The sequence below is a fragment of the Nannospalax galili genome, unplaced genomic scaffold, assembly GCF_000622305.1.
Source record: "Nannospalax galili isolate Female #2095 unplaced genomic scaffold, S.galili_v1.0 scaffold217, whole genome shotgun sequence".
Lineage (NCBI taxonomy): Eukaryota > Metazoa > Chordata > Mammalia > Rodentia > Spalacidae > Nannospalax > Nannospalax galili.
In genome coordinates this window covers 1,470,394-1,484,054 of record NW_008340643.1, presented here as the reverse complement: position 1 = coordinate 1,484,054, position 13,661 = coordinate 1,470,394, and the positions used below count along the sequence as shown (strand labels likewise).

The 13,661-nt window shown below is 40.5% G+C and overlaps 1 protein-coding gene across 6 annotated transcripts in view; it reads left to right on the top strand.

Moving 5' to 3' along the window:
* The window catches only part of Sh3kbp1 (SH3 domain containing kinase binding protein 1), a 390,661-nt gene that overhangs the window by 275,929 nt on the left and 101,071 nt on the right, over positions 1–13,661 (top strand). For all 6 annotated transcript variants that reach the window (XM_029564790.1, XM_008835702.2, XM_008835705.2 and 3 more), the window contains one exon: positions 3,015–3,109. In XM_029564790.1, coding sequence (XP_029420650.1) covers positions 3,015–3,109 — 95 coding nt within the window. The remainder of the gene's footprint in view (positions 1–3,014; positions 3,110–13,661) is intronic.

Below are 13,661 nucleotides of genomic sequence, written 5' to 3'. Positions count from 1 at the left end.
GTACTTTTTCTGGTATAAAAATTATACTCACTAAACCTGTTTTTTAAACAGTAGGATACACCCAACCTCCTTAGCTTATAGGGAAACTGTAAGCATAAAATAAAATCGACCTATGAAATAGTTTAAAGGCATGCTAGTCCTTTTTTAGAAATATTTTCCATTATGTTGATTATAAATCAATTCTATAGTCGCCCCCTATGGGCTATGCCCTGAGGTAAGAAGGAGAGAGATCGAGGAAAGGAAATGGCATAAGAAGAGCCTCCTTTTTGTTGGGAAGTGAAGGGGGCACTTTATAGGTGGGGAGGCATATTATACTAAAATGGTAGAGGAGGAAGCATTTATCATCTTCCTTCAGGTTAGGATGCCTTCTGTTAAGAGTGACTACCTATCTGCCCTGTCACAAAACAGTGTCAAACAATTGGTTTGCTAAGCTGTATAAAAGAAGTCTAGGAAAGAGGAGGACTGGTGAATTTGAAAGACATCTCAATGCTATCAGAACTCAGAATCAAATTATTAGCTTTCCTTTCAATGTTGAAATACAATTACAACAGTGCTCAATCTTTTCTTGTCTTCCAACAGTGATAAAACAGCATTAAAAGCCTCAAGGCAGGGGTGGAATGGGCCCAGTGGTCAAGTGTTTGCCTAGCATACCCAGTCCTTGGTTTCCATCCCTAAGCACTGCAAGCAAAAAAAAAAAAAAAAAGCCAAAACATAGGCAGCTATTTGCCTCCTTTAACTGAGGAACAAAATCTAACAGTTCTCACTCTAGCAGAGCTCCTCTTAACATTTCATTGACTGGAAGGAAGGTCACAACCCATCCCTAAACTCATCTGCAACAAAGGGGAGTAAGATTAGCGTTACTTGCCCAGACAGAGTCTAATACCTGAACAAAATAGGATTCCATGAACAAGGAAAGAGGCTGGCATCAGTTGTTGGGACGTTATGCATCAGTGGTATATATTTTGTTAACTTTTTCCTGAAAGAGAAACATGACGTGTTCCTTCTTTCTTTATTGGTCATGGGTAACTGCTGTTGCTTTTTAAGTGTCTCCATGATTTCCATCCAAAGAATTATTCTTAAAGTTGGGACTTTGCAGGGCAGTTCTTCAATAGTACTGTATATGTTTGTGGTATTTGAAGTTTTGAGGTTGGGTAGTCATATTTCACTAGCACAGGCAATAGGAAAATTGGTAAGGCACTGTCATCATCCAATTTAAAGATGTTTAACTTTTCCCTTCCCTTTAGAACATCTGACCAATTAGATTTGGGAAGGTTTGCTACTGATGAAAGAGATGGCACATTGCTGACTATAGGGTTTTGATGGGATTTAGAACAGGTGCCTCCCAGTACAGGTTAATGAACAATTAACCATCAGAAGCCCAGAGAAGGAAGCTTTCTAACCCTGGGATGGGGGGTGTAACTGTTATCTTCAAGTCGTTGGACAGAAAACACAAACACCTGTACAGAAGTAAAGTGATCCCTTCTTCACCCTTGTTTGTTCTGTCATATCTCAACCCTAGACTGCAGTATGTCTATATTATGGATTTTCCCATTGCCTTTACTTTATGTATTACCCTTTGATTGATGGATATTCACCAACATAAAGAAATGTATTTCAGTCGTATGAAGTATTCTAGGGATCGTATAACTGACACTCAGTTATTCAGCTGTAGGTTATGATCTGTCAGCAGCAAGTGGCCTAAGCCTTAAGAAATACCCAAGGATCTTCAAAGCCATGAGATTTGTTGACTTTGCTGGAGAATAATAAGTGTGTGCTCTAGCAGATGCTAATTTACTTGAATGTTTCTTTTCACATTCTGTCCTGAGCCATGAAAGCCCCACTTGCCAAGTCTTCATTTCCTAGTTACCTTACAAAGGTTTTCACTGTCTCTTTAACTGGTGCTTTTTGTGATAGAGATAATTTAACATCAGATAGACTTTCAAAAGCATATAATTCAGGACATGCTTGAATTGATTTTGAGTGGCCAAAGTATTTTTCCCTCTTCAGTAAACAGCCCTGTCAAAGAATAAACAGGTTTCCATAGAAAGGCCATGTGATATATATGAACAAGTTTACCCCTCCCACACATAGGTGCTTAAAAACTGTTGTCAGTATTTGTTGTCTGTAGTTGACATGTGTTTACATATAAATGTAATGCCATTAATTTCTTAAGACATACCATGACGAGGTAATTTTTCATTGTTTCATTTGCTATGTTGGTTTCCTATCAGATGTAAAAGGCTCTGTTTCTCAATTTCTTTTTGAGATAGGATCTCTCTGTAGCCCCGGCCAGCCTGGATCTTGATATGTAGACCAGGCTGGCCTAGCTCTCATGGAAATCTGCCTGCCTCTACCTCCCAAATGCTGGGATTAAAGGTGTGTACTACCTCGCCCGGCCCTATTTATGACTTTTTTTTCAAATGTGTGACTGTTATGCCTGTATATATGTTAGTACACTCATGTTGTACAGAGCCCATGGAGGCCAGAAGATGGTGTTGAATCCCTGGAACTGGAGTTATAGATGGTTGTTAGCCATCATGTAGGTGCTGGAATTTGAACCTGCCCAGGTCTTTGGCAAGAGCAACCAGTGCTCTTAACTGCCGAGCCATCTCTCCAGCCCTCTGTTTCTAGTTTTGTAATGTGTAGAGGAATGCAGTAGTAAAACATTAAGATTTTTGCTCCTTGCAGATGTCTACTTGTGCATACACCTGCAGAAAATATGAAATGGTTCACATCCACTTTTCCTGAGAGGAAGGATGCCCATTGGCTTTTCTACCTCAGAAAAGCAAATCAGTCCATAGCATTCATGATGTTCTATAATGTATTCAGGTAAAATGTATTCTCCTACAATAAGCACTCTTAGTGTTCTGAGGGTGACCCCGTATTTATGCAGCCGTAATAGCCTACCTGTTAAGCATACCTTTTCCTGAGCCAATATGACCAGGAGCAACTTCTTCTAGGCATCTCATTCGATGAAGCACCTTGAATGTTGTGTTTTCCTTTTTTTCTTACAGCCAAGGATTACTGCAAAGTAATATTTCCATATGAGGCACAGAATGATGATGAATTGACAATCAAAGAAGGAGATATAGTGACTCTCATCAATAAGGTAAACAAAAGTTCTTCATTGCCTTCTAAACTGTAAAGTGCTTTGGAGTATCTACAGGGTATTTACAAGCTTTTATTGTATCCATTTTTTGGCTTATGTTTTCTTTTGAGACAAGGTCTTCATGTGTAACCCAGGCTGATCTCAAACCTGCGATCCTCCAGCCTCAGCCTCCCAAGTGCTGGGATTATAGACTTGTACTGCCATACCCATCTTGTTTTATCCCTTCAAAGATTTGATTTTATAGCCCTGAATTTGTGAGAAGAATTTGCATCTTCCTCTTTGTTTAGGCTTAGTCTAGGTGAATGAACCAACTTGAGAATCAAATAGATTTCTGTGTACCTCAGGGCTAGCTGCAGGTGGCCCTGAAGAACAAAAGTCTGTCCTGGAAGAAATAGCCCAGAAGGCAGCCTGCAGCCTGCTTGCCTGTAGGTTTCCCCCTCTTATAGTAGCCAGGCTGCAAGCTCTGGGTCATCAGGGACCAAAAGTGGGGGTTTTAAAAGGCTGGTCATGCCTCCCAGGCAGCAGATGTTTAAAGAATGATTGTTGTTCAGAGTAAAGACAGGTAGAATGCCTGATAGAATTTTGCTTGTCATGTTTGGGTAAAAAGGTTGGATGATTTTATTATCATTACAGCCAAAGCCCTGTAAAACCTGGAGAGCTGTAAAAATCTATGTGATGCGATGTAGCTTGCCCGGGTCTGGACCTTGTACCATTTCTGCTTTCATGCAATGCTACTCAGAAAGCTGGTTGTTGGAAGTCATATCATTCAAGTGGTTCCTAGAACATACAGCCTTTCTCTCCAAAGTGCAGGGATTTTATGATAGTTGGATACAATGAGAATCCAGGCACTCTTTAAGACATAGAAAGTGGTTTTATCTTGTACCCAGGTGAGTGACTGGGAATGTATTACTCTCTACACACAAGGATGACTTGGAGATCACCATGGTCATCTAAGCTTTTGCTGGGCTGTGAAGCATTGACCTGCTAAAGATGTAGGAAGGAAGGAGAGAGAGAGCAGGGAGGGAATTTGAGTGGGAGTAGGTTCCATGGCCATTAGGAAGAGGGAAGGGGCTTCTTCTCCATCACCTGTCTCTACCCCCAGGTGTTTTATCTATAAAGTGATCAGTAGAATTTGCCTTTATAATTTAGGAATGGTGAGATGGGTACAGATAGGGGGTCTAAATATGATAAAAATATATTTATGAAATTCACAAAAATTAAGAAAAAAATTGCTAAAAAAGAAATAACTATGGAGATTATATATTTGAAGAGCCTAATACAGAGATGACAGTGAACTGAGGACCTTGGAGGTCAGGAAGCTTGCCAACCATTAAGTGATTTTTCATTTTTTTAGAGAGAGCTGACTAGCTCACAGACTCAATGCAACTGATATACTAAACAATACTAGAGCTATACAAACACCTTTCTAGAATAGCAAATTATTCCCTCTCTTGCAGATTACTCAAGAACTCGTCCAACATTTACCTATGAAATATTCTCCCATTAGCTTATTTCGGTATAGCTCCATGGGTGTGGAATGTGGCAGAAGGAAATGAGTGGAGGGGGACAGTTCTTCTCTCGTTCTGTTCTGCAAGAGGCATTTCTTCTTATCACCCTTCCTCTCCCTTTTCCTATAACAGAGACTCTCTTCTGCACAGTGCGTTTCCTTTTTATTTTTTAAAATCAGACCTGTAACCAAACAAATGGAATAAGCAAGTTGTTAAGTGAGTGTGAAGCATAATGCAAGTACTTTAATAACTGGAACTGATAATTGGTTTTAATAATTTAGGGAAAGCGAATAGAACACTTTCCCCTTATAATGATAGAGCAATCAGGGAATTAGTAACTGCCATTCTTTGCCGTGGGTGATGGGCTCACTGTTTCTGTTTTGTTTCATTTAGAGGAGGGGAGGCCCATTTTTAATTGAAAACCCAGTGTGTTAATAACATTTAATAAGGTTTGAGAAAAGGAAACACCACTACAGTCCCATTTTTACCTCAAGAAGTCAATTTCCATTTTAACACTGTATCCTCCAAGCCTTGCCGCTTGAATACATGCTCTACACGATGAGAACACACTCATTCCTTGGTAATCTTTATCCCGAATGTTGCAGCCTGTGATCCAACCTCATCAAAAAAAATCTGATTTATCTAGAGGCCTTGGCCAGGAAAGGAATGTCCACCAGTCCCAGCCATGAACAGGGCAGTGTGACAGACTGCTTTCAAGAACGTCCTCTGAGGATGGCATCCCATTTCTCTGGATTTATAGGGTAATATTCTTGGAAGCAGTTTGATGATACATTCACAAATCTGATGTTGCCATCTCCCCTATAAACATAGTCAAGGGGCTAATCTGATGTTGCCATCTCCCCTATAAATATAGTCAAAGGGATAATCTGATGTTGCCATCTCCCCTATAAACATAGTCAAAGGGATAATCTGATGTTGCCAGCTCCCCTATAAACATAGTCAAAGGGATAATCTGATGTTGCCAGCTCCCCTATAAACATAGTCAAAGGGATAATCTGATGTTGCCATCTCCCCTATAAACATAGTCAAAGGGATAGTTTGCTCACTGACCCTGTTCTCCAGGCCTAGCGAATATTTACTGTAACTTGGTCTCTGTTGGTTCAACATCCCACCCCCCACCCCTGCACACAAGCATCTTTTCTAGGCTCCACCCCCTGAAACTTCTTGACCATGCACATGAGCCCCTGGCTTGTCTTGGGGGCCTAATAAACAGAGTCTGACCCTGTTTTTCAACTCCTGATCTGGTAAAGAATGGAGTGATGCTTTTACCAAGCTCCACCTACCCCACCCCCATCTGCTTCATTTTTACCACTCCAGTACCTTCTCTTTGATATGCCATAAGAATGCTTCACTCATGACCCCTGTGCACCAAGCAAAGTCTTCAGTCACTTTTCTTTCCTTTATGGTAAAATTCCAACAGGGGATTTTGACATTCCTTCCTGATACATTTTGGCCTTGGTGCATAAAAGAAAACAACTAAGTGGATAAGCAGGAACATATATGCCCAGGGTCAGGCCCGTGAGGACATGTGAGCAAGATGGGGACATATGGGAGTTCTCTCGGAATAATTACCTGTCCCCATCTTGCTCCATGGGCCTGACCCTGAGCATATATGTTCCTGCTTATCCACTTAGTTGTTTTCTTTCTAACGTAATTTCTTTAAAGCTTATCTATTTTTATTGTGGATCTCTCAGTGTCTCTCTGCCTCAATCTCTGTTTTCTGTCTCAGTCTCATCCTCTGCCTGTGTTTCTCCTTCTCTTCTCCCTTTCCTCTCTCTCTGTTGTTTGTTTTGTTTTGTTTTGTTTTGTTTTTTGATAGCTAATACCAGAGCCAGTCTTAACTCACACTGCTTGGGCCCATTATGAGCTTGTTGCTTAACCAAAGTCCCTTGTGTTCTATCATCCTTTTTGTATTATTTTATGTGATCTGCTGAGAAAACAGGCCCGTTAGTATCCTCTGCTGATACAGATTTTATTTTTATTGCCATAAAATTCCTGTCAACTTTGACCTTGGAAGCAGCATGTTCAGATAACAGATCATGTAGGCTACCATCCCAGAGAAGTCAAGGTTTGAATTACAGCTCCACAGTTTCTGGTTGTGTGTCTTTAGGAATATGTCTTGACCTCTCTAGGCTTCAGTTTCCCCAGCCATTGAGCAAGGGCTATGAAGCTGACCTAACAGGCTTACTGTAAGAATTTCTTAAGACACTGTGCATGAGATACCTCTCCTAGGAACGAATCTGCCAGGGCTATTCATAATCCCAATTGTTGTCAGCTTCTACTCTGACTGCTCATTCTCAAACTTCAGAAAGGGAATTGTGGACTCTGGGCCTAGTCCCTGTTTGTTGCTAGGCCTGGAGTGCTGTGACATTAACTAGGTAAAAGTTACTTTAAAAATCCACCTAAAATAGTTAAGAATTCACAGTGGATTAGATTTTAGCAAGATGTTGGAAAGAAAAACCTGCCATAAATTTTTTACCTGCTAAAAGTAGGGAAAATGGAGTTTGACCCTGTAAAAGCCCTGCTGACATTATAGAAAAATTCTTCTTTTAAGTAAATGAGTTACCCAGAAGTTCATTCAGATGATTATAAGCTGTAGTAAAGTGAATAGTTTCACCACAACTGGTTTAATATGCATTTTGATGTCCTGTTTATTATATATATGAGCCAAGGTAAAAGATCTGAATCGGTGTTCTCTACATTTAGTTGCATTTGCTATTAGAGTTTCCACTGGCCCCAGATGCTGTGCATGTTTCCTTTTGCTGTCAGCTAAGGTGATTTCCTTTGCCCTGTTTTTCTGCATCAAGGCGGGAGTCAAAGAGCAGGTGCTGCCCTCCTTTTCAGCCCTAGGTTGTCATTTTGTTTGGCTTTCTAGAAAATGAGTCAGATACCTTTAGTGGGTGTCAATAAGCCCTTTCTGTGGTTCCTGAAATAAAGTGCAAACACTTGAACTATTTGTATGTGTCCCTGAAAACTAGGATGAGATGTGGCAACTGGAACGATTTGTTTTTAGTTTATTTATAAAGAGGGCTTGTGGATTTGGGAACATTTCTACTTGTGCAGAACACACCTGTGTTTAGTTGTTGTTTTTTTAAATTTTTTTTATTTCTAGTTCCTCAAAAATAGCTCCCTCGTCTGTGTTACTGCCGCCCCCATCCTTGCCTTCCTGATTTGTGCTCAGAGTGTGTTTGGGAACGTTCAGAAGTCTGGTGTGGTTTCTCTTCCTCCCTTCCTTTCCTTCCCTTCCTTCCTTAGCTTCATTCCCTTCCTTCCCTTCCTTTCCTTCCCTTCCTTTCCTTCTTTTCTTTCCTTTCTTATTTATTTATTTATTTATTTATTTATTTATTTATTTATGCATGTATGTATTTATTTATTTAATAATGGGTCTCCTATAGCACTGACTAGCCTCTAATTCACTATGTGACTGAAGCTGGCTTGAATTCCTCATCTCCCTACCTCTGTCTCTACAGTGCTGGGTTTCTAGGCATAGGTTACCATAGCTGGCCCAAGGTTTGGTTTCCACCTGGAGAAGCTCCCTGGAGAAGGGCCAAGGGCAGCTTGGAGAGCCAGCCTGGGGCTTTTCAGTGAAGCCAGCTACTATGGGTGCATGTGCTTGCTGTGACTGTCACCTATTGGGGCAGAATGAGCCCAGCTGTGTCTGTTCTTGACCAGCAACCTCTTGGAGAAATGACCCTGTCCTCACAATGCCACCCCTCCCCACACCCTGGGAAGAAGGATTTCCTATCAGTGCTTTTGCAAATGGTGATTATTTAGCAAATGATCATAAAAATCACTTCCATGGATAGCTGCATCTTTGACTCATTAAACTTACCCCCCCAAGTCTTTGTTGTTATGTGTTTGAAAACATCAAGATCAAAGCTTAGGAAAAATAATGTTGCTGGTTGGAGTGGTTGAGATGGCGGAAAAGGGGTGGATACAGATGATATAAGCCACTATTGATGTTCATGGAAGAAAACCAACAGATACACCCCAAGGGGGGCATGGAAATACATATAGTTCATGGTACCTGTAACTCCAGGAATGTAATCACCTGTCCTTGTATCATAAGGATTATCCATTGAAGATTACTGGCAGCAGTTTTAATCCATACACTGGTCTCTTCCCTCCCCAGTGTTTATTCATTTTTTCTTTGATATAATTTTTACTTATTTATTTATTTATATTTATTTATTTATTATGAGCGTTTGTCTGAATGTTTGTAAGTGCACTTATGCATGAAAGGCCTGTGGAGGCAAGAAGAGAGATTCATATCCTCTGGACCTGGAGTTACAGATGGTTGTTAGCTGCCATGTGGGATTGGTGAACCAAACCCAGGTTCAATTAAGAGCAGCCAGTGCTCTTAACCTCCGAACCATTTCTTCAGCCTTGTTTATTCATTCTTTGATTGAAAAATTTTTGTGGTGTGCCAGGAGCTAGGCTAGGTGCTAGTGGTAAACAAGAGTTACAAACTGGGAGGTTTGCTTTTCCCTAGTTCCACATATTTGGAGCTAGACATACCTAGGGTTGGAGTTAGAATGGAATAGTAACTCACCCAGCTTCTTTAATTGCTACCTCACTATGTCTTTGTTCCTTTTCCAGAGACACTTGAGACATTTAACTTAATACTAGCTAGATGTACCTGCAGGGCCATACCTTCCCAGTGCGGGATTCTGGGCACCATTAGCACAAAATCCAGGCCCCTCTGTGCCATTCCTTTCTCCTTAGGGTTCTCTCAGGAGCTAGGCATCTTGCTTCATCATCACAGCAGTCCTGGCAGGCACGTTGGAACCATGAGTGTTCGCTTCAGATCACAAAAGAGGAACAGAGACCCAGAGTACAGCAATGATTCTCCCAAAAGACTCCCAGCAAGGCGGCAGTAGAACCAGGGCAGAGGTTTCTTCTGACTCTCTGTTGAGTCGTCTTGGAATGTATGGGCCAGACATGGTGGTAACTCTGGACGGAGTCTGTTTCCTGTGGAGCTATCAGATGTTTGTGGTAGGTATAGCTCAGTCACTCCCAGAAGTGACTCTTATCCGCTCATGGAGAGTCATCCAGTGTTACTTCATATATAGGGCTAGTATCTGGCATTTCCTTTCTAAATTAATGATGGTATCATTATTACTTACCAGAATAGCAATGTTACCATGCCATTACCCCATCTGTAATTCTGATGTATTAGAGTCTATGATTTTGCAGATATTTGTTCAAGAAGAAAGAATAAGCCAGCCAGGCCTAATGCCACTTGTTTTAAAAAATATTGTTTTGGGGCTGCTTTTGCAGAGGTCCCCCAGTTCGAACCCCAGCACCCACATGGTGGCTAACAACCATCTATAACTCCAGTTCCAGGGGAACTAATGCCGTCTTCGGACCTCCTTGGGCATTGCACGATATAGTTGCACTTACACACATGCAGGCAATATACTCATAGACATAAAATAAAAATAATAAATAAAATATTTTAAAATATATTGTTTTTTGATACAGGTTTTCATGAATCCTAGACTGACCTCAATCTCACTATGTAGCCAAGGCTAACCTTGAACTTGTGATCCTTCTATGTCTACCTTCCAAGTGCTAGGATTATAGGTGTATACCACCACACCTGGTTTATATGGTATTGGAGATGAAGCCCAGAGCATCATGTATGCTAGGCAAGCGTTCTGCCAACTGAGCTGAGGATGCAGCTCGTAATGGCAATTCGTTTTGTGCTGGAAGCACCTCCTCTTCCTGTTGTCCTCTGCTTTCTTCTCATATGTATCTTATATTGGTGGTATCTTTTCTTCTAGATCTGGGAGTTGGTTAGCTCTTTGTTTGCTGTTACTATTAGATAAAAAGTAAAACTGGAGTCTTGAGCACCTTCCTAAGTCCTTCAAGGATGACATATTCGAATGTTTGTTTTTCCCCTTCCTCCTTCTCGTTAACTCAGTAATCCATTGAAATATTTATGCATAGGAAGATAAATTTTTTTTTGTCTTTTTGAGACGGGGTCTCCCTGTAGCCCCAGCTGGCCTGGAACTCACTTTGTAGACCAGGCTGGCCTTGAACTCACAGAGATCCACCTGCCTCTGCCTCTCAAGTGCTGGGATTAAATGTGTGTGCCACCATACCTGGCTTGGGAAGATATTTTCATGCCTCCTTGCTTCCTACAGGAAGTAAGGTTACTTCCATAAAGATAAGTAGTTTTAGAAATTTCAGAAAATATCTGTATCATGGTATAAAAACAGCCACTCAACCAAATAGATTGCCGGCCTTGTCCCTCTCTCTGTAAACTGCTGAAGCTTTTAGCAGAACTAAAACACAAAGATTAAATGTGGCTCCAAGGGTGAGGAATAAATTAGCAGGTGTCATTCTGAAGATGATGACAGACTGACAGCCTCATTAGGACATGTTTTATGAGTAAATTAAGAAGTTAAGCACAGGTCTGGGATTATCTGAGTTTGCACACATTTGAAAAATGTCAGTGTTCAGCAAATGACTCATTTATGTCACAGAATGTTTTTTCTTATGGTATAGCTGCCCATCTTGTTAGAATGGATATGTCCTTATTCAAGACAAAAGTCCCCATGTATATCTTCCTTCGAACATTAGGAGCCCAAAGAAATAAAGTTTGCTGTTGCTCTATTTTACTCTTAAAGGTAGACAGGACAGCTGGACATGGTGATACACACCTTTAATCACAGCACTTGGGAGGCAGAGGCAGGCAGATCTTTGTGAGTTCAAGGGGACCCTTGTCTAAATAGGGAGTTACAGAGCAGCCAATACTGCATAGTGAGGCCCTGTCTCAAAACAAAACAACAAAGCAAAACAAAACAAAACGTAAGATACTGGGTTGGGTAGAAAGAATCATGACACCTTAAATGCATTTGATCAAAACCCTTCTTTGCTACACTTATTTACTGTTTCAGACACATAATTTTAGATTTAGGCCAATGTAAGGCTTGGGGAGGGAGAAATTTCCCCCTTTTTTTCACAGTACCACTCAAGATTTTGATGGCTGTTATTACAGTTTGCTGTTCATACAAATTCCCAAGTTTTATGCCGCCACCAGTTAGATGAAGCAGTCTAAAAGGATCCTCCTGTTATTTGTTCAACCTAATGGTCATGTCACCGCAGACTGTGCTTAAGCACCAGGACATCAGCAACCCTTGCAGCATCATCTTGAAGCACGTCTTCTGTTTGTTATTTAATTTTTAAGATTTAATTTTTTTCCCTATGGTCCCACCTCTCTTGAACTCCTTCTTTCCCTTTATCCCCAAGGAGAAGGGTATTATTAAGAGAGAAATGGGAAAAAATGGGGGCACTACAAATGGGGAAACCATGGTGGAAGAGTTAGACAATGAGAGAGATAAATAATGCCTAGCTAGTTTTAAAAAAACCATAGGGAACCTTATTAGTCCAACACCTTACTGATAAATTATACATACAACTAGATCAAGGAACATAATATATGTTTAGGCAAGGTTTATCTGAGAACGTTTGGTCTTTGCCCAAGCTTTATCTACATGGCACATGGTAGTTAAAAGTACCAGACTTGTGGAACTAACCTTCTTGGATGTTTAACAGCCATATTTTGAGGCCTATACTAATTTGGACAGAGGGACATAAAGGACAGTTTTTGCTCCTTGCCCTCCTAGGTCGACTAAATTCCAGGGGACTATGAGCATCTCTCAAAATGTCCTGTAACTGTGGTGAGTCGCCTGTCCTCTTGGTGGAGACCCCACCAGATGGACTTGAGCCAGTGTCTTGTCTACAAAGAGGAGGGTCAACACAGAGGAAACATTTCCTCCATGTATCCAAGTGAAGCCAGCCATGATTAAGCAGGACCTCTGACTTATCTTCACATAGATGGAACTGGTAAAAGAAAGGAGTCAAGGGCTCCTCCCAAGCCCATGTGACCCCTGAGGAACAGATCCTTGAACGACCTTAAGAGTAAAAATAAATTGGTTTATCTGGGCCAACTGCATGGTCTTAAACACCCAAAAGGAAAGTATAACCAAAGATTAAAGATGTCAATATAAGTCTTTAAGAGTCCATGTGTATAGCTAAAGACTACCTAACAAGAAACAATGCCAGACAGGAGATACCTTCCTTTGAGTTGTTGGCCAGGGTGGCCCAAGTGACTCCCAGACAATAACCCAGCATAGAACTGGGAAAATGAATAGCAGACCCCAATCTTATCTAATGGAATGTTGGCAACTGCTTGCTGCTAGATGAGGAACAGCTGATCTTCCTAAAACAAGGCACTCTAGATAGGCTGACTAGATTCAGTAGATGGGCAAGCACTGGGAAATGGCTGTGGGTGCTGGCAACACAGTGGACAGTAACAGGGATGACAGAGTATATGGGCTCCAGTGGGTCGGGAGAGGTATGGGAGAGTACCATTTGGGATGTGGGTATATAGATGAATAGAATTATTTGGGGTTTTCTATATGAAACACACACAATCAACAAATTAAAAAAAATGAGTTCTATTTGAGGAAGAAGCACAAAATTTGTTTCATGTTAATTAACAGTGGTGAAAAACATTACCATTGAAATAAACCCAATGGCTTTATATCCATACTCAGGTGCCAAGGATCTGAGTGTAACGGACTGTGATTAGTAATAATCAGATACATAGAGATTAGAGACACATGTGCACACATCTAAGCATTAGTAGCATTAAAAATAAGTTTCTCTGTATGAAACAGTATATTTTAAAATGAAATGGAGATCTTTTTTAAAGGTTAAAACCTCATTCAATTTTATGTCTTATAGGGTTTATACTGAGTTCAATATTGTATAACTGTATTAATTCAACTGTAAACCTAAAAATTTACAGTCAGTTTTGAAAGAGATGTATCTCTGCTATGGAAATTGTTATTGAATATGTTAATGCTGTAAAGAAATGCTTCTTTTAATCATGTGGTTATTAAATAATTTAAAATTTCTCAAAGAATCAATAAAAGTATTAAAATACTCCCCCAAATAAATTGCCCTCCTAGGTGGAAGTTATCATACAAGTGCTTCTAAAACTAGAAATA